Below are 22,133 nucleotides of genomic sequence, written 5' to 3' on the forward strand. Positions count from 1 at the left end.
CCGGACCCATGCCATGTAAGGAATTAAAGATCATAACCAGGACCTTGAACCTCACCCGGAAGACAACTGGTAACCAATGCAGCTCGCGGAGCAAAGGTGTAACATGGGAGTACCGGGAAACTCCGAAGACAACTCTCGCGGCCGCATTCTGTACCAGTTGGAGCCTCCGAGTGGTCTTCAAGGGAAGCCCCATGTAGAGAACATTACAATAGTCTAGGTGAGAGGTCAAGAGCGCATGAGTGACCGTACACAGGGCATCCCGGTCCAGATAGGGCCGCAACTGGTGCACCAGGTGAACCTGGGCGAAAGCCCCCCTAGTCACGACTACTATATGGTCTTCCAGGGTAAGTCGTGAATCTAGGAGGACTCCCAAGTTGCGAGCCCTATCCACGGGGGGTAAGAGCTCACCCCCCATAGAAAGCAATGGAATATTTTGAATGTCTCGGGATGCCGGAATGTACAGCCACTCAGTCTTGTCAGGGTTGAGTTGAAGTCTGTTCCTCCCCATCCAGACCCGAACCGCCTCCAGGCAGCGGGACATCACAGCGAGGGCATCACTGGGGTGGTTTGGGGTCGAAATGAAAAGTTGGGTATCATCGGCATATTGATGATACCCAACTCCAAAACCACGAATGATCTCACCCAGCGGTTTCATGTAGATGTTGAACAGGAGAGGCGAGAGAACCGACCCCTGAGGAACTCCACAAACGAGAGACCTAGGGGCCGATCTCTGCCCCCCTGCCAACACCGACTGCGAGCGTCCCAGGAGATAGGAGGAGAACCACTGAAGAACTGTGCCTCCCACTCCCAATCCCCTGAGACGCCGCAGCAAGATACCATGGTCGATGGTATCGAAAGCCGCCGAGAGGTCTAATAGGACTAGGACAGAGGAATATCCCCTATCCCGAGCCCTCCAGAGATCATTCACCAGCGCGACCAATGCCATCTCCGTGCTGTACCCGGGCCTGAAACCCGATTGGTAAGGGTCCAGATAATCTGCTTCATCCAGGACCAGAGGGAGCTGATGCGCCACCACACTCTCAACAACCTTCGCAAGAAAGCGAAGGTTGGAGACTGGACGAAAGTTGTTCAATACAGCTGGGTCCAAGGCAGGCTTCTTGAGCAGAGGTCTCACCACCGCCTCCTTCAAGACGGTGGGGAAATAACCCTCACTCAGAGAAGCAGATATAACCGCCTGGAGCCAGCCTCGTGTCCTCTCCCTAGCTGCATAAACCAGCCAGGAAGGGCACGGATCCAATAAACATGTGGTGGAGCTCAGCCTCCCCATAATCCTGTCCACTTCATCAGGGGTCACAGAATCAAACTCCTCCCAGATAACATTGACAAGACCGCCCGTGTCCTGATCGCCAGACTCTGCCCAACTGGAGTCCAAACCGGTCCGAATCTGAGCGATTTTATCCGACAGATGTTGACTGAATTCCTCGGCACGACCCTGCAAGGGATCCTCCCTCACCTCCTGATTAAGAAGGGAGTGAGTCACCCTAAACAGGGCGGCCGGGCGATTATCTGCGGACGCGATGAGGGTAGAGAAGTAATTACACCTCGCCACCCTCATCGCTGCGAGATAAGACCTAATATGGGTTCTTAACTGCAACCGGTCGGATTCAGATCGGCTAGACCTCCAGCAGCTCTCTAGGCCCCGTTTCCGACGCTTCATCTCCCGGAGCTCCGCGGAAAACCATGGAGCTCGATGGGATCTGCACCGGGTCAGGGGCCGCAAGGGTACAACCCGGTCAAGTGCCTCAGTGGCTGCCCTTTCCCAGGCTTCCACTAAGGCATCCGCCGAGTTGTGAGCAATGGAGGCAGGTGGGGACCCCAGCGCCGCTTGGAATCTATCAGGATCCATTAAGCGTCTGGGGCGGTACCATCTAATTGGGTCCGTACCCCCACGGCGGGGGGTGGCAAAACGGAAGACCAGCCGCAGGAGGTGATGATCGGTCCATGACAGGGGCATAATAAATGGAGAGCCCCCACCAAGATCATCCAACCACCGTCCAGATAAAAAAATCAGGTCAAGGGTGTGGCCTCCCTCATGAGTTGGTTCAGAAATTACTTGCGTCAGGTCCATGGCCGTCATGGAAGCCATGAACTCCCGAGCTAGCTCAGATGAGCCTCCCAGGGATGGTAGATTGAAGTCTCCCAAAACTATAAGTTTGGGAAACTCAACCACCAACCCCGAGAGGATATCGAGCAGCTCGGGCAGGGCTGCTGCTGCGCGACTAGGCGAAATGTACACCAGCAGCAAGCCCAACTACGCCCCAGAACCAAATCTCACAAAGAGAGACTCACACCCGACTATCTGAGGAACGGTGGTCTCCCGCGGACATAAGGTCTCCCTAATAGTCACCGCCACACCCCCACCCCTACCATGAGCTCGTGGCCGATGTAGCACCCAGAAGCCTGGTGGGCAGAGGTCAACCAAAGGGACCCCACCCTCTGGGCCCAACCAAGTCTCCGTGATGCAAGCCAGGTCCACGTGCTCACCCTCAACTAAATCCCTAACGAGGGGAGCTTTGTTAACCACGGACCTGGCATTCAGGTACACCAGCCAGAGCTCAGGAGGCTGCACATCCTCGCTCCCAGAACCTCGGGGAAGAGGCAGAGGGTCGGAGCGCCTCACCGCTTGCAAATAGCGGAGACGGCCCTCCCGGTAATGATACGGCCCTCTGTCTATCCACCTGCTGCCATTCCCCATAGTGGGAATCGGTAATCCCACGACCCGCTCATGAGCCCCAGAGACAACCACACCCCGTTCTCCCCCCGCGCGGTCGGACCCAGGTCTGGCCTGATAAGTGCTATATGAATTTTTTAATGAATTAGGCAGTTTCATTTCCCATCATGTTCTAGCCTGGCTTACCTGTCTTGACCTTGTACTTGACAATCATTCATCAACCATTCATACTGGTATCTTCAATGAGTAGAGGTGAGGTAGAGGCTTTAGATAGGGGGAAAGTCATGTCTGATTATGGTCAAGTGAAAAAAAAGACATTTTTCTTATCCTAACATTAAATACTAAATATTTGACACTGGTACTCAAAAGATAGACTACTCTGAGAAAAGAAGGAAGAAGACAAAGAAAAAGATAACAGCAGTAGGGCTAGTGCTGCTACTAATTCAAAATCAACAATAACCCAAAGTAAAGCTAATGTGTTCTTGTCTATGGCTAAGATGGAAGAGTGGTGGTCATAAAAGACATTTTGCAAAACCTCAGTACTTCCTTCAGACAAAACAACAAAGTCATCAATGTCATCTTTTGCAAAAAGCACGAAGGCAGTATTCAATAACCTATGTTTAATTGCAAACAACATTTCTGCACAAAGGTTTGGCAGGGGAAGTGGCAGCATAACCTGGGGCCATTGTTGTTGTTAGTTGCGAAGTCGTGTCCGACCCATCGCAACCCTATGGACAACGTTCCTTCAGGCCTTCCTGTCCTCTACCATCTGCTGGAGTCCATTTAAGCTCACACCTACTGCTTCAGTGACTCCATCCAGCCACCTCATTCTCTTTTGTCCCATTCTTCTATTGCCCTCAATTTTTCCCAGCATTAGGCTCTTCTCCAGTCAGTCCTTCCTTCTCATTAGGTGGCCAAAGTATTTGAGTTTTAGCTTCAGGATCTAGCCTTCTAAAGAGCAGTCAGGGTTGATCTCCTCTAGGACTGACCGGTTTGATCGCCTTGCAGTCCAAGGGACTCGCAGGAGTCTTCTCCAGCACCATAGTTCAAAGGCCTCAATTCTTTGGCACTCAGCCTTTTTTATGGTCCAACTTTCACTGCCATACATTGCAACTGGGAAGACCATAGCCTTGACTATACGCACTTTTGTTAACAGGGTGAGGTCTCTGCTTTTTAGTATGCTGTCTAGATTTGCCATGGCTTTCCTCCCGAGGAGCAAGCGTCTTTTAATTTCTTGGCTACAGTCCCCATCTGCAGTGATCTTGGAGCCCAGGAAAATAAAATCTGTCACTACCTCCATTTCTTCCCCATCTATTTGCCAGGAATTGAGAGGGCCGGATGCCATGATCTTGGTTTTCTTAATGTTTAGTTTCAACCCAAGTTTTGTACTCTTCTTCTTCACTCGCAACAAGAGGCTCTTTAGTTCCTCTTCACTTTCTGCCATTAGAGTGGTATCATCTGCATATCTTAGGTTGTTGATATTTCTTCCGACAATCTTAATTCCAACTTTTGATTCATCTAGCCCTGCCTTTCTCATGATGTGCTCTGCATATAAGTTAAATAGGCAAGGCGACAGTATACAGCCTTGCCGGACTCCTTTCCTAATTTTGAACCAATCAGTGGTTCCGTGTCCAGTTCTCACTGTTGCTTCTTGGCCCGCATATAGGTTTCTCAAGAGACAAATAAGATGGTCTGGTACACCCATCTCTTTAAGGACTTGCCACAGTTTGTTATGATCCACACAATCAAAGGCTTTAGCATAGTCAATGAAGCAGAAGTAGATGTTTTTCTGGAACTCTCTAGCTTTCTCCATGATCCAGCGTATGTTGGCAATTTGATCTCTAGTTCCTCTGCCTCTTCAAAATCCTGCCTGTACTTCTGGTAGTTCTCGATCCACATACTGCTGAAGTCTAGCTTGTAGGATTTCAAGCATAACTTTACTAGCATGAGAAATGAGTGCAATGGTGCGATAGTTTGAACATTCTTTGGCCATTAGAACTGTTAATATATCTCATTTATGCTATTTATATGCACTGATGCATTGCAAAAAGCAGAAATGCCAGGAACATTCCAGGACTAGCAGCCCAATGATGTACCTGAAAAGACATCATCAGGTACCTTTCACAGAGGTGAGAAAATCCAGCAGCAAAGCTAAGCTTCTGAACCACACAACAGACAAAGAACATGCCATTATTTCCCAAAACAAACTCAACAAATTATGGTGGGTGACCTGCGATGGCATAAGTCAAGCATGAGTTTACCAGATAGCAGTTTTTAATATCTTAACCTATCACTATCCTCATGATTAAGCTGTCAGCATTTCCAAGTTTTCTACTCATAACCGTGGATTTCACTGCATTCTCACCTGGATTCAAGGATTTGCCACATCCATCTCCAATGTACCAGCCTACCTCTAGTTCTTGACTGCTAAGGAAATAAGGGCAAATTGCTGGGTCATATAGGGAGCAGGGTCATAGATGATCTATTTCCCATTGGATATTGGGAACACCCAGAACTGAATGCAGGCTATCATGGTGCAGTGGATAGGACTTGGAGCCAACAATGTTGAGATTGGCGGGGAAAGGGGGAGGGAAAGAATATAAAGGCAAAGGTATATAAAGGGCTCTCTTGTGAATCAGTATTTCATGGCAATGGAAATTAGAATCTCATGAATTAGATGGCAGATGGGTAGCTGGTTGGTTAGCAGATTAACCATACTGCTTTGAACATGTAAAAAACAGTATGCAAGACTAGATTTGTGAGCATCAGCTGCTTTGTTTGCCAATCTATCTTGTAACAGATGCCATATCAATATCCAGGCCCTCATAAAATCACATTGGAAAAATCACTGGCCACTCTTACTATAGGTTCAAGGGTACTATGCTTCTTTAGAATAAGCATGCAGAGTTGGGCTTGTTGTAGTACTAACTTTTCAGGCTTTGGTCTCCCTGACCTATTGCAAAGATCACCAACCAACAAACCATATCTTGAAATTATATCTCCTGAAACAGTCTCAACCCAATAGCTTCTGTTATTTCTTTTATCCTGGCTTAGCAAGTCATCACCTGTTGGCCAATTGCTTCTACTTTTGTAGCCAGTGTCTACTTTTGCCCCAAACCAGTTTCCACTACCAGACTGATTCCCACTCACCATTATCTAGCATCCCTGAGATGCTTCTTTCAAATCACCATTACCAAAACCTAGCATCTACTTAGATAATACCTACTGTTGCCTGTCAGCATCAGATTGTTTGCTTAATAGTTCATAACATTGTAAGGTACTTCTACTGCTTCTTGATGTCAAGCACTTCATAAACAAAAATGGTACTGTGACTTTGATAAAAAATGGAGACATTGTGAAACAACTATTCTATTATATTTCAGAATGACTGAATATGAATTCATGAAAATACTTAATTTATTAAAGGACTGGGATTCTTCATACCAAGTGACTGCCCATATGTAAAATTCATCTAGAAGAACTTTGTATGAGGCAGGTATGAAGAGTAGTAGATTATTCTGAAGTGGAAACATAAAGCATAACTCCAACGGATGAATGATAAGAGAAGTCAGATGTTCTAAGTCTCAAAACAATTGCCTCAGAATCCATGATGAGGGAGAAAGTTAGGTAATTAATACACAGTTACTAGGGTACAACATTCATTTCTGTCATCTGTTTCTTCCTCTTTTCCCCTGAACTAACCTTGCATATCCCTTTTGTTCTGAGGTTTCCTCAGCCTGCCAAATTAAATTTGGGGATGCATGGATAGTTGTAGAAATTAGACAGATCCAGTAGCATCTATTTTGTGAAAGTCCCGTAGAGCTGGTTACAATCAGAGTGATTGTGTTTAAACTCTCTGAAAAATATTCTGCTTTGATCTGTGGTGCTATAAAAAATATTGTACTCATTTTGTACCCTATGTTTTTGTACAGCTTTAAATTAATTAAATTAATTAATTCACTATTGGACTTATTAATTTGTATGATGTTTACTATAAATAATATTTAACATTAGAGTAATATTTTAAAGCTATGTGCAATCCTCAATATAAAGGAATATTTCTAAGAGATTACTTCTCTCCAAATGTCTTATTTCTAACATTTTAATAAACATCTATGTTTATTGCATTATTGCATCAGTTCCCTTTTAAATGCATTACTGGCTTGATGTTCATATGTTAAGTTTAACAGTCAGCAACAGAATGATACATATAGAAATCCTTGAGGATTATATTCAGCCTGCATTTTCAGTGAATCAGAAGAATAAGAGTAACTTGCAAATTGGAATGGTAATATTCTTGACTTTCCTTTTTTCTTCTTAAGTATTACTGTTCAAGAATTGCTAGCCAGTTCTATAGCTAGATTTTCAATTGTGGGAATAGCTCACGTATACTTACATTGGTCACACTGACCAGTTCATTCCATATTAAAGAATATGAATGGATAAATTATTAAATCCTGCTTTATGATCCTTCCTTCCTTCCTTCCTTCCTTCCTTCCTTCCTTCCTTCCTTCCTTCCTTCCTTCCTTCCTTCCTTCCTACCTTCCTTCCTTCCTTCCCACATGCTTACCTCTTTTCATCACTCAACTCTTTCCAAATTTCTACTTGTCTAGATTGAGGAACTTTGCATACACCATTTCAATCTGAAACCACAAAAGTCGTTTTTGCTCCATAATTTTACAAGCCTTCCATCTTCAAACTCCAGAACATCACCAGCTGGTGGTAAACATTCACCAATCGGTTATGAATGTTTGGAATGGAAAAAGAGGCAGAAAGGAGACCATCGTTGGCTCCGCTTCAAAGTCCTCAATCCAATCTCATGGCTTGACCTAAGAAGGAGAGTTTTTGGGTAAAGAGGCAACTTCCCTTCTCTTGCCATCTTTCTTCTCCTAAATCTGTTATAGCTGATGGGCACAATGTGGCAGGAGGGAAACTCCCATTGTACTTTGCAGTCACTCTACATTACAGCTGACAGGCCATTTAGGTGACTGGAACTGTACAGAGTGACAGAAGTCAGCCTCCTCTTAGAAGTTTCACCTTCCTCCATGTTAAGTCGAACTGTTTTTAAAGATAGGTTTATTCCTCTTACAAAAGAGTGGTAAATTTGTATTTTAAGTTGCTTGACAGACAGCTAAGAGCCACTGGTGGAGAGAAATTATGTGATGTAGCATTGCATACACAGGCCTGTTTAGATATTTTTTGAACATGAACGGATACTTTTTCTGGAAAAGGAAGTGTAGAGAATGTGGAAGATTATTTTGATAAGAGATATGCAAGATCTGATACCAAAGCAATGACATAGCTTAAGTCTACAACAGACAGAAAATGCACGGAAGAGGCTCAGACAGACAAATCCCTAATTTACAAGAGTTGCTGTCTGTAAAAGCAATTTTTTTTAATTCCATTTATATCCCGCCCTTCTCCGAAGACTCAGGGCGGCTTACAAGCTTAGCAGTAGCCTTCATTCTATGTATATGCCTGCTTATTAGGGCTTTCACACACACCCCAAGCGGCATTATTACAAAGTCAGCTTAATTGCCCCCAACAATCTGGGTCCTCATTTTACCTACCTCGGAAGGATGGAAGGCTGAGTCAACCTTGAGCCTGGTGGGATGCGAACCTGCACTAATTGCAGGCAGCTGGTGTTACTTAAGGAGGCATTAGCCCACTGCTCAACCAGTAAAATATAAATAAATAAATAAATAAATAAATAAATAAATAAATAAATAAATAAATAAATAAAATAAATGCCATGTCTGTCTTAGCTTTATTTTAGTGGTGTATTTTAGAAAACTATGTCTATCATACTTTTATGCCAGTATCTTCATTCAAGCAACATGCTTATTTGTAAAACTTACTGGTGAATTCTAAAAATAAACAAATTGCTTAAATGGAATTTATCTCTTTTTATGTAGGAAATCTCTTCATGCTCCTTATATCTTTCAACATTTTCAATACAGTTTTTTATGCGTCATTTAAAAATAATAGTTATAAGTGTAGATTTTTTCTTAATATTGTATGAAATCCAAGGGACTCATTTAGATGCAAATATTTATTTCCTGCCTTTATTATCTTTTAGAATAACTCAAGGCAGAGAACATACCTAATACTACTTCCTCTGCATATTTTCCCCACAACAATAACACAGAGAGAGGGAGAGGGAGAGGGAGAGGGAGAGGGAGAGGGAGAGGGAGAGGGAGAGAGAGAGAGAGAGAGAGAGAGAGAGAGAGAGAGAGAGAGAGAAAGAGAAAGAGAGGGGACTAGAACTCACAGTGTCCTGACTTCTAGTCTGGCACTTTAACCATGGTAGACCAAACTGGCTGTCAATCTTTCTCAAATTTATCTGTACCCCATCTTCAGATTACAATTACATATTCTTATCAACCCTAATGTCCAGTACAACCTTTTCTCTTTTCTTATTACTAGCTATCACTCAAAATCTTAACATTGCTTCAGTTTTAAAGGTAATTTTTCAGGCAGAAGTCCATTGATCATTTGCTAAGGAAAGTTTTGATCAGATCAAATTTTTTGTCAGGTACAAATAGCTAATTCATATAGTTAACACAATGAACAATTTGATTTCATCTCCAGCTCTACAATATCAATTCTCTCTTTTAATAGGATTTTCTTTTTTAAAAAAAATACCACAATAAAATAAAAATAGAAAACTGCTTAATAAAACGCTGACATGTTTGATGTGTTTCTTAGTCCTATTTTATAGAATTCAGTTGCAAAACTGGTAGTGCTTTATGGCTTTTGGATTGACAAGCTTTGCCACTTTCAGGTGTGTGCTATGTGGTTTCAAGAAACTTTTACCTTAAAAATAATATTTGTGAAATTTGAAGAAAACATATATGTAAAAAGTTGCATTGATTAAGTTTCTTATTACTAATAACATGGGAGAAATGTAAAGCTGACATATATTTTCTGTTTTTTTTCCTGTCTGTTTCAGCGTTTTCTCACGTAATGGGAATATATCTCTTGCTTCAAGCATTCTTCTGGTGCCTTTGTTAAAATACTCATCAAATTCTGCCTCTGTCCTCCTTTTGCTGCTTTATGATGATTACAAAGAATTCAATTACTTCTCTGTGTCCAAGCCACTCTTTCTAGCAATACTTTTGCCTGAAGAATTTCTTGAAACTTCAAAAAGTGTGCTAAAGGAAACAAAAGTGAGCTAAAGCCAGCTGAGTTAGCTGTTGTTCAAGCTGACAATGAATGGAAACCTAAACACCCTTGCCAGCACTGGAATCTATATGCCCAAATCTGTGTAGCTTCTCTTATGCAGATTTGCCCCCTTCCAAGTTTCCTTTATCAATCTGGCAAAATCAGTTGAGGACATGGGCATTTGATAAAGTAGCACAGTAGAGAGATCTTAACTGCATTCCTTGAAAGATCTGAGACCTGACAAGTCTACCTGACATTCATAGGGACTGGGGTTCATTCAGTGATAACTGGAAACTTGCAGTGACATAAGTGTGCACAAATCTTATGAGAAGATATATTTTATTTCAGAGATGCAGTGGAAAAGATGCTAGCACTGAACCTAGAAGACGATTTGCAGTGTTTTTTAAAGACTGAGGATAAGGAAGCCGCAGGACCATGGAGTGACATAAAAGGAAACAAGACTGAAAGCTACAGCAGCTTGTAGCTTTTAGGAATTTGTTCACTCATCAAAATTCTAGTTTGGCTGCTACCTAAGGCTCTGGCCAAAAATTCAGCAAATTAACCTCTGTATGCTGAACATAGAAGAATATGTGTATCCAACGTAACCATGAGAGTATACAAATAATTCAAAATTAAATGCAGTACCTAACGTAACTCCACACTTAACATTTTTCATCATGCATGTTTCTTTCTGTTTTGCTGGAACAAATAGTGCTAGAGAAACAACATAAGAGCCACATCATTACGTTCGTCATCTAGGCTCTCTGCTGAAAACTCGAAAAAGAATTTCAAAGACATTGTGTACACACAAACACAGAGAGTGAACAATACTCAGTCTGCAAATGTACTCTTCTCATATTTCCTCCTGTTTTTCTTCTCTTGTTCACAATTTATGCATAGTATCGAAAAATTCTATGGTCCTAGCATAGCTTACACTAACCTGTTTCCTAAGCAAAAGATATATGAAATGTGAGAAACATCTTATTTGATTTTCAGTCACATTATAGAGTTTCTGGTATGTGGTTTGAGATTTCTTTTGATCATAAAAAGCTGTCTGAAATAAAGATTTGTTTGTTTGTTTACAATATTTACTAATTTGCTCAATCTATATATCCACCCATCTTGCATGGGCCCCCACGACTCTGGATTCTCCTCACAATTAAAAATAATAAAACAACACAAAAGATACAAATAAATAAATAAATAGCTTAAACAGTAGCAACAAGAACCATTAAAGCAACTTAAAGCAATTTAAAGATTATTTATTTATTTATTTATTTATTTATTTATTTATTTATTTATTTATTTGTTTGTTTGTTTGTTTTTATATACCGCCCTTCTCCAGAAGGACTCGGGGCGGTGTACAGAGCAAGGTAGGTATACAGTAGAAACAAAAGTAAAATAAATGAAACCCCAAAATCTATCAGGCCAGGCCGGCTTGCTGGAATAGGTAGGTTTTTAAGTCACATATCTGAAGCACAAAGAAATGACTATCTGTTGAGTATTTGCATCATTTTTATGGAATAAATCTTCAGAAACCAAGATATTCCCAATGGCAAATGAACAAACAAAACAAAGTTATGACCATTTAAATACGTGAAACCAAAGAACTCTTTATGTGAACAATCAGTATATTGACCATGAACAAGACAGAGATATATAGAGATCATATAAAGATGCAATGATTGACCAATGGTTTGGAACCTAAATATTTGTATCCTTGCTTTATTTTGATGGCAGAGAAACCAGAAAAGAGATTCTTCAAATAGCAAGTTATTATCATACCAGGCCATGTTACTGTTCATAAATATATTTATGCACAAAACCTGCATATTTCATGAGCTACCAATCCAGGTTTTTCAACAACCAGGTATCTAGGAGAAAAGTGGGAAGCTGGGAATTGGGCCATCTTGTAAACCATTTGGAGATGATTATAAAAGTCTGAGAAAATGGCAGTTCCTAGTCTATCACTGTATAAAAGTGTAAGAAAGAAACAGTTTAAAACTTTGCATCATACAATAGAGAGAAAGAGCCCGAGAATATAAAAAGCTGATTTTTGTCATTAGGTCAAATTGTATCAGAAATCCAGTTTACTCTTCTATGCAACCCTCATCTTTGGCTTCAAAAGAAGAGGTTGAAAATCTTTTGAGATGCATTGTAGTGACTTAGAGGAGAGCCTAAAACTGTGTAAAAGCAGTCCAATCAGTTTGGGTTTTTTTGCTCTTGACCTTGGCCTACAAAAGTGAGAGGTTATTGGACATAAGACTGAACAAAATATATAGCTAGTAGCTTGCCGTTAGCTTAGTGTGCAGAAGACAAACTCACTTTTTTTGTTTTGTAATTAATTGAAATGGTACTATTCCAATATTACACATTGCTGCCTTTAATCTTTTAGGACTGTGGTCATGGCTCAAATGTTCTTAAACTGTATGGGTAATTATATGTTTAACCTGTATCAACCACCCTGAGTCATTTCTACTTTTTTTTCAATTCAGTCACAAGCATACAGCAAAGGTTGAAACGCCAACCAGAGATAACAGAACACAATGATTCCCTACCATTTGAAGAGGTATATATGCATTTCCTTCCCTTTCTACTGAAAATGGAATGTTCCTATTAGCATGCAGAAGAGAAGAACAAGAAGAAGACATAAGAAGACAAGCACAACACCCTGTCCACAATGAAAAATTATGATTTGTTTTAGGTCTGAATCTGGCCTAAAAGTCAGAAATGTAAGGATTATGCCTAAAGGGGCATATAAGCTATATAAATAATTAAATTGTTGCACATACCAGGGGCCAATATGTATTTTTGACTTTAAAGACAGTTATGGCAAATTTTGTGGCTCAAATGTTATGATTCCTACATGTATGTATATATTAACTCTCTCTGTCTCTGTCTCTCTCTGTCTGTCTACCATCTATCTACCTAACTACCTACCTACCTATCTGGTACAAATGGGTGTGGAACCTTCAGAAAGCATAGCTCCATAACATAGTCCTTTCAGCAGTTTCAAGAAGGCTCCAGATCTATTTGCACTATTCAGGTGACCCTGAGGACATACTGTAGACAAACCTCCAAGTGCCCCCAATGACTGTCTAAAAGAATGGCCAGCTGTCTGCAAGGAATATAAATCTTTCTGTTCCCCACCATCCAGTCACAGCTGAAGAAGTTTCTTGGATGAGAAGTGAAACGTCTTCAAAGGAAAACAAGGAAGTCCAGTTGCCCCTTGAAAAAGCATCTTTGGGACATTCAGCCTTGGGAGGAATGTTTCTTTTTTTAAGAAAGATGAGCCAATCTCTTTTACTCACACATCAATACAAACTTTGGAAATAATAACTACAATTAGTTCTATTACTCTAAAACAATTCAGCCAAGATTGAAGTCAGGAAGGGAAATCAATTCCAGAAAGGCTCCCACAGTAATGAAATAGTAAAATATGAAATACTGAATAAAGCTCAATAGCAAAAATTTGTTCATTACTTCCCTATATTGCTTGTGGCCATTATCTCTCAACATTTTTTTTAAAAAAATCTGCCTCCTCCCCCTACTAGGCATGAATCTTTAAAACAAAAATCCCCTTAAGCTGATTGATTGTGGTAAAAATGTAGATAATATCTGGCAAGTCTGCTATAAACAAACTAAAATACATGGGGCAAAAGAAAAGATGCTTCTGAATTTGTTTCTGGTTTTTTAGATTCCATTGGAATGTCTCAATTTGTGATTTCCTGCCAACAGGAACCAAGGTCCTTGTTTGATTACAAGTAGAAAAACTTGAAAAGGGTAATTCAGAGAAGATTATAGAAGGTTTTTTTTGGATGTTCTTTGTCCATACATTGTATCCCACTTCCCCTCCCATTTTGTATGCTTTCTTCTGTATTGCATCCTACACCACAGGACAACACAATCCTACGGGCTATGCCTCCACCTCAATAAACTTTATTTGAACACACAAAACACAGACAATACACACATATAATGTTTTTTTTTCTGTGACAGTTCCACAGAACTCACACTGCTTTAGATGACATTTATAAAGAAAGCTTTCTTCCATTGGTTAAACAGCAAATAAAAAATCAGAGCAAGAAAGGGGAGTTGGTTGTTTTTGTTTTACAACTTGTGAATGAAGAACATCCATGGAAACATCAACAAGAATGGATATATGAAACAATATGCCTTCACATACAATACAGTGTTTCTATAGAAATAGAATTGTATCTCCAAATACATGATATAAATGTTCAACAGTCTACAAGTAAGTCAACAAGGAACAATGTTGTGTCACCAAGGTGGCTTGAGCCCACCTTTTTAATGCACCAGTGTGTCATAGAGTGAGGTGGATCTCCCAAAAGACTTGATGGTTAGCTAGCTTGGAACCTGCATATCAGATCCAATGAGTGGTCCAGCCCTACTAGGACTTTTCCTCTCTACCCTCAAGTCTTTCAAGGAAATTGGCTCATTCTTCAAGAGTCTGAAAGCAATAAAATGTACACAACTTCATCCCCCTATGAATAAAAAAAGGTCTTGCTGTAGACTTCATTAGAAATTCACCCAAATAGAGCCATCCTGGTTTGGGTAGCAAGATGCTCCTGTATATCAGTTATGAGGGTCATCATGATTCCTAGATGTTCATGGTAGATATCATTTGCTATTACATCAGCACATCAGCACATCCAGCATTGTACTGCATATACATTATGTTACACAGAACATACACAGTGCAGGATATGGATATTGACATTTTTTCAGATTTGTACAATAAAGGGTATGTGTCTGTGTGCATTCTCTCTCTCTTTCTTACACACACACACACACACACACACACACAGAGACATTTCTCACAGATTAGGTAGACAGACAAAAATATATGACCCTTGAGGAAATCACTTTATAAAATGCTTACAATATTATGTGCGTGGGAAGGATAAATATTTAAATACAACGCACTCTTGTTATACTGAATATGCTGATGCAAATTCAATAGAAATTGTAAATAATATGACTGGTAACTTTATGGCACAATCTATAATGAGCATCTCTTTTAGAATCTCACACGAATTTTGGAGAGAAAAATCTAGAGGAGATGCAAAAGTGATTCAGTTCAGTGAGCCACTATGTGGCAGGACCACAAATCCATTTTTACTCTGCAGTCCAGATTCCAACATACAATAAACAAAGAACAAATAAAACACAGAAGGTTCTCAAGATTCATGTATGAGCACCAAGAAGCAACATATTCCAAGGGGGAATAAAACTAGGCACAACAAAATGAATTTCCCAAGATCTTTAGCCAGACTGATTACCAAATTGCTTTCTACTGAAATCCAAAGAAAGTATAGGATAGTCCCAGGCTTAACTGCATTGCTTGGAAGTATCTTGTTTGCAAACTTATATATTTGCATAACATACCTATGGGAATTATGAGCCTTTTGTCTTATTGTGCAATTCCTACTTTTTTTAGTAGGTAAAGGAAGTGTTTTTATTAGATTAGATTATAATACAGATGTTTTTCTCTATGTGTGATTTAAGCACACCAAAGGGGTAGATATGTTTATGTATACAGTTTTAAATGAAATGCTCTGTATTCTCATAATAGCATCCCACTTTGGAAATGATGTCACTATTTTATCCCATAGTAACTTTATGTATCTTTCTGTTTCTTTGGCAAATGGTAGCAAGACAGGAGGTTTCCATTCATGCAACTCAGTCAACCTGTCTTCCTGCCATTCTGGAACCTTCTCCAGATGCTCATTCCATGTCTCCTTCCATAGGATTTAAAAGGCCACTGTTAACACTTTATTGAACTTGCAGCACTATGTTCTCGCATAAGCCTATGATTTTCCACACTAATACTGTTATCTGATGTCATACATAACAAAACTTCCAAGTGAGAGACTGTTCTCAAGCATATATTTTCTATTCAACAAAAAATAGTTTCCACTGTACCCTTGTTGTGTCCTCTTCCTAATGTGACAAACCCAGAAGAGATGAAATTATGGAAATCCGGACCTCCACTTCGATAAATATCCTTTCCATAATGACCTGCCAAGGAAAGATGAGAAATAGTACATCATTTTATGCAGCTCAACCACAATTCCATTCCTAAGTGGAAAAAAAAATGCAAACGGGAAGCAACAATGTTATACAATGCCTGTGGAGCAGAATTTATTTAATGTTTATTTATTTATCTATCCAACTGACCCGTGCTATGTCACAGGATTTATGTTCTAGGGAAAAACAGGAAGAGGGAGCATAATGCAAAGTGCTCTACCACTTGAATGAAAAATAGAATACCAGTGGAATAAATAAATAGATTTCTGTCCCACTGTTAACTGTGCTAGATGCTCAGTGGCATGCAACAGAAAAGTACAATTAAAATATCCATGGTACAAAATATTAAGAGAACCAGTTTGGTGTAGCATCCTACAAGAAACTGGGACACTATCAGTTCCAGTCCATCACAGGCACAAAATGAGTTAGATGATCAGTCATTCTCAGCCTTTAAAAGTAGGCAATGGCAAACCACTTCTAAAATCTTGCGGGGAAAAAATCTCTGCAGAGAAGCATCCAGGCAGATATCAGGAGTCAATACAAGGCAGAAACAAACAAAACAAATTTACAATAATAATATATTGAGTAAAAAAAAAATCAACAGCAAAGAAGTCAACAGGCCAGCAACCTGCTGGAATCACCTATGAGCCTGCCAAAGCTTTCTGGAAGATCTCTGTATTAAAATCTTCTGAAAGATCATTTATGTAAGAGCTAATCTCCATGGGAAAACTGTTTCAAAGCAGGGTCATTAACAAGAAAAGCCACCTCCTGGCTTCAGTCCCCCTTTACTTTGTGGACTGCCTGTTGTTTAGCCAAAGATATATGTAACAGTCATGGTGGAATGGAGGAAGTTTCCTGTAATTACTTCAGCACCAAGCCATATAAGGCTATATAGAATTTTTTTTAAAAAACAACACTTAAAAACTGAGCCCAGAATCTCCCCATATTTTATGGAAGTAGGGGACCATCAACCATTTGTTCCAAGAAGTTTGTATTAGATAGGTCACCTCTGGAATGGAGAAGATTGCCCTGAGAAGGAGTCACACTACACTACAGCCTCATTAAGGCTGCAGGAAGCACCAGCACTTGAAATGAAGCATATCGCCCAGATCTCACCTTACACACTGCTCTTACCCCACTTAGAGTAAATCTAGCCTACAAGTCTAGAATCATATTAGAAAATATTACTTTATTGGAAGTCACAGGAGGACTCAGCTAATATGACAAGATGTTGCTCCAGTGATCACCACTGGTGAATTTGGGCCACTGCACTGTGCAGAATGGTCATAGCTAGCAAATGAATGGTTGTACATCGGAATTCTCCAATCTTTTTGCTTTTGCAGACCAGTGGGGAGAGGAGAGGGGATGGTTCTGCATGAGCAGTTGGCAAGCACATGCACCCACACAGAGCTCCATTTGCATGAGCAGCAGGCATGTGTACCCGCCACTCATGCAAATGGAGCATGCATGCTCACCCACTGTTCACACAATTGGGGATGCACATGCACTCGCCCGCCACTTCCATGGCCTGGTTCCGAATGTCAAGTCCTGGAGGTGGGCTGCAGCCTGAGGATTGGGTACCCCTGCTGTACATTATTCTCCAAAAGAAATTGCTCACCCTAAACAAGATGCAGCCAACTGACAGCATGGTGATGCAATAATAAAGGAAACATACAACTTTGTCTTCCTTATTACATTTGAGCTTGTACATGGTTTCAGTCAGATTCACTTTTCATCTTGCTCCACTAGTGCCCTAGGCACTGCTTCTAACACTTCACCTTCCAGACCACCTCAGTTAACCAAGGAAAACATCTGGGTTTGGCAAACAGATGCTACATAGGAACAATTATCTCAAGAGCCCGAGTCATCTTTTAATCAGCAACTAACCTATAATGGAATATGGGGTTGAATGAGGACAATGAGAGGAATAGATGCTGCCTATAAAACAAACAAATAAGAGAGGTAAGAGGGCCCCTAGTGTCCACTGGAATCCATCCAAATGCATGAGATACATGGAGCAGATCATTCCAAATTGGCCCATTTCCCCAGCAGAGATTTTGGATAGAATCAGTTTTAGCTGAAACAACCTGACTACAGAAAAGGTCTGAGTATAAAGCTCTCCATATCCAGAGATTCTAACATCTGTTCTGAGGCAAAACCAAGGTCCAGCATAAGCTGCTTTAATGTGTCAAATCAGAGATCAGCGTGGACAAATCTGTGATTTCCATGGAGGCTATGAACTTCCAAGTTTTCAAGGATTGCACTATCAACCACCAAGCACTCTCCCACAACTGTTACTGATGATCTAATTCCTGACCTTTCTCCTGTCTTTCTCTTGGTGGACAGAGGTTTTGCTGTACCTGATCAAAATTCCAGATAGCTACGAAAGGCCTTTGAAATGGTACTAAGTTGCAACACTACTAAACTTGAAATATTCTAGCCATAAGATTGCAGTTCTCCGTATTTCCACCCAGTGCAAACAGGCTCATCAGTTTGGGATAAGCATATTGTAATCACATATGGACCTAAACCCTTTTCTCGTAGTTCCTAGATTTCCATCTGGAAATTTTCAGAGGTAGATGTGTCAACCATAGGGAAAGAGAGAGAGAGAGAGAGGGAGGGAGGGAGAGAGGGGGGGGGGAAGAGAGAGAGATATCCAGGAAATTTTAGGCTTATTCATTACAACTGTAATGATCACATCCTCATGCAGGAAAACAAGCTTGTCCTTTTTGAGTACTTAAGCCAGAATATTGCTTGCCTCTGCTACAGGTAAACAAATAGGTGCTCTGAAGAGCTAAGATAATATTTACATTTGCAATAAAAAGAAAAGCATTACATCTATAGAAAGGAGTGTGACAGATAATCGGTAGAAAAGATGTAAGCCAGTGGTTGCTTTTATGTTTGTACATTGCACTGTATATTATTTTATTATGCTTTGCTGGTGTTTATTAGGATACTAAGCACTGATGAATTTCAATTATTATCCTCTTCATTATTTTAGGTTTTAGACTGTTGACCAAACTCAGAAAATTAGTTCTATGACATGAGAGATATGAGACCCATTTTTCTGGGTCTCCAATAAAGCTCAGGGCCTTGTCTTTCCCATATAATTTACCTTTTTAAAAAATTTGCTAACTGAGAGATATTCCCTAGTTTTAGGTTACTGCCTAATAGTCCTGGATCCCCAACATGGATTCATACATCCTATTTGGTTCATATCTGCATGGATACTGCATTCCAGTCCCTGTGATGCAGTTGGAACAATTTTGAAATGTACACACTCAAAGCTATAGAGATGATAGATTTTAGGAGAAGCCCTCCTATTCTACCACCTCTTACAATACTAGACAAAACAGTATCGATAGTAGAGACCTTCAAGTTTCTAGGGTCTGTAATATCTCAGGACTTAAAATGGACACCTAACACCAAAAACATCATCAAAAAAGCATAACAAAGAACATTCTTCCTGCACCCACTCAGAAAGCTCAGACTGCCCAAGGATCTGCTGATAACAGTTCTGCAAAGGAATTATTGAGTCTTTCATCTGCACCTCTATAACTGTCTGGTTTGGCTATAACTAGAACAATTAGAACTGCAGAAAAAAACAATTACAACCAGCCTGCCTTCCATTGCATGACCCAGAAAGAGGGCTGTAAAAATATCTACAGACCCCTCACATCCTGGACATAAACTTCTTTGAACTTCTTCCCTCAAGATGACACTATAGGGCATTACACACCAAAACAACCAGAGACAAAGACAGTTTTTTCCTCCACGCTATCACTCTGCTAAACAACTAATTTCCACAACACTTATGCCCTGGGATGTCAAACTGTAACTGTATTACTATTATCCTTCTCATCTTTCCTATTACCTATTTCCTTAGCTTCTTATGACTGTAACTTTGTTGTTTGTATCTCATATTTATGTTGATTGCATTTATTTAGTATCCTGTTATGATTTATGTTGGTTGCATTTATTTAGTATCCTATGACCACCACTGAGTGTTGTATCCAGTGGTGGGATTCAAATTTGTGAACAATCAGTTCTCTGTGTGGATGCTGCTTCTGGAAGTCCATTCTGGGCCTAGGCAACAAAAAAGTAGCTACCAGTTCTGCCCAAGTGGTGGGAATCAGCTGAATCCTACCACTGGCTGTATCTATGATTTATGATTATTGTATTTTATGATTATGATCATGATTTATCATTTGTTGCTTGTAGGTATGCTGAGAGCTTATGCACTGAAGACAAAATCCTTGTGTGTCCATTCACACTTGGCCTATAAAGAATTATAATTCTAATATACAAGCAAAAAACTGTAAAAGTATATATAATCCATTGCCCATTGCCAGGTAGAATCATATATGCACGTTTTTGCCTTTCCCCCCACTTATCTTATTTACATATTCATCCATAAGTGTATTCATCAGGCATGTTCATGCATATGGAGGTAATGTTATAGTATTCTACCACTCTCTATGGATGAGAGACCACTATTTCTTTTTCAGCCTGTAAATATTGTTCTTTGAGCAAACTAGGTCAGCCTTAACTGTAAGACATACAAAGCTGCCCAATACTGAAAGAAAAATATGTTTATAAAAAGAATTACAAACTCTGAGCGGTGGCCCATTTCATTCAATCACAACAATTTTTTTATAGAGTTCCTTGACAGAGGTTGCATCTCCCAGGTCCATCTTATTACACACAACTTGGTTGGTTCCAGTCACTGGGGCTCATTCTCCTGAGGTCAATTCCATTCACATTTTCTCTCTTCCATTTCAAAAGGTAAAACACAACTAAAAAGTAAAAAACCCAGGAAATTCTAGAAGACATTTGTGCCACACTGGAAAAATAAGGGGCCGATCCCTACACGCTCGTTACTTTTCAAATAATGCAATGAAATCACAGAGAAGAGGAGTTCAAGTCCTTTTCAAAACTGACAAAACCGCATACAAATACCTACAATAATATGCAATTTTATCAGGGCTTTCAACTGAAAAGGGAAAATCCACTCCACAAATCCACTCCCAAGGGAAATTGTGTGAGAAATTAATATGTTACATATGTTAACTGAATTCCTAGCCTGCAAATAATGAAATTATTATAGTTAGAACTGAACTATCATTATGCACCTATCAAATAATTTTTCTTCTAAATAGAGATTTTAGAATAGTGAGCTCTTTGACACTTAAATTCCAGGATGTACACTTCTGTGTTTGTGTGATGTTAAAACTAATATTTGAATCTGCTACAAAAAAAATTGTCATGGCAAGAGAGAAGATCCGCTCTATACTTTCATGTGCTCGTTCCTTCTTTTATTTGTATTCTTTCAATTGCTTGAGACAAAGCAATCACTTGGAGTTCTTTGTGCTCCCTGAAGTTTGATGTGTGTCGCAGACATTTCATTACTCAACTAGGTAACATCAGAAGTGCTAGTGAGTGCCAGTGCCAATCAAGCCATGCCCTCCTGAGAGAAATACCTGCAATTATTAGTCTATAGATAATGAATTCCCTGGGGAGTAAAGGAAGAATATTTACTTCTTCTCACAGGCTATCAAGGCTACCCGGCTCACAGGTTGTCATGGCTGACTAGCAGGTAAGATTCTGTTCCGTCTGGAGAGAGCTGAACATTGCAGCTTCCCTTCGCTTGTTTTTTTAATCTGAATTAATTTCTTTCCACGTTTCACTTCGCTTGTAAAAGTTAGCCAGATTGCACAAAGAATCATTAGCTTTATCTTCTGTTTATAATCAGATAATTGCAGCTGTGTATTTCATTTTTGCATAAATCTACATAGCAAAGTACATTTTTCTTCCATTATTTTCTCTCCTTTTGCTATTCACTTCTCTTCTACTCTCCCTAATTGACTCATTATTTCATGAATGAATTTTATTTTTTTCTCTTCATGTTTCATAACTTCCTTTGCCCCATCTACATTTTCTTCATCACATTGTTCCCCTTCTTTCACATCCTCTGTCATTCAACAGTTCATATGACAGGTTATCATCACAGCATCTCCAAAAGCTGCAAATAAAAGATCCCCTGAAATTATTTTCCCACTCCATGCACAGATAAATCAGGGTACAATTATAGCTTGAGTTATTGAAGGTCACAGATAAAGTCTTTAAAAGAATAAGGATGAAATGGAATTTCATTGTTGCTCCTTATTTCTCTGTTTTTATTTATGCCTAAATATTTGACTATGTCTCTGGACATTATCATTTCCAA

The 22,133-nt window shown here is 39.9% G+C and overlaps 1 protein-coding gene across 1 annotated transcript in view; it reads right to left on the reverse strand.

Moving 5' to 3' along the window:
* SHISA6 (shisa family member 6) overlaps positions 1 to 22,133 on the reverse strand; it is a gene marked incomplete at both ends in the record, with an annotated part of 368,466 nt that overhangs the window by 269,765 nt on the left and 76,568 nt on the right. Inside the window, one exon of the mRNA XM_083352345.1 lies at positions 15,803 to 15,898. Within this exon, the coding sequence (XP_083208471.1) occupies positions 15,803 to 15,898 (96 nt within the window). The remainder of the gene's footprint in view (positions 1 to 15,802; positions 15,899 to 22,133) is intronic.

This window comes from Vipera ursinii (assembly GCF_947247035.1).
Source record: "Vipera ursinii genome assembly, chromosome: 2".
NCBI classification, from domain to species: Eukaryota; Metazoa; Chordata; class Lepidosauria; order Squamata; family Viperidae; genus Vipera; species Vipera ursinii.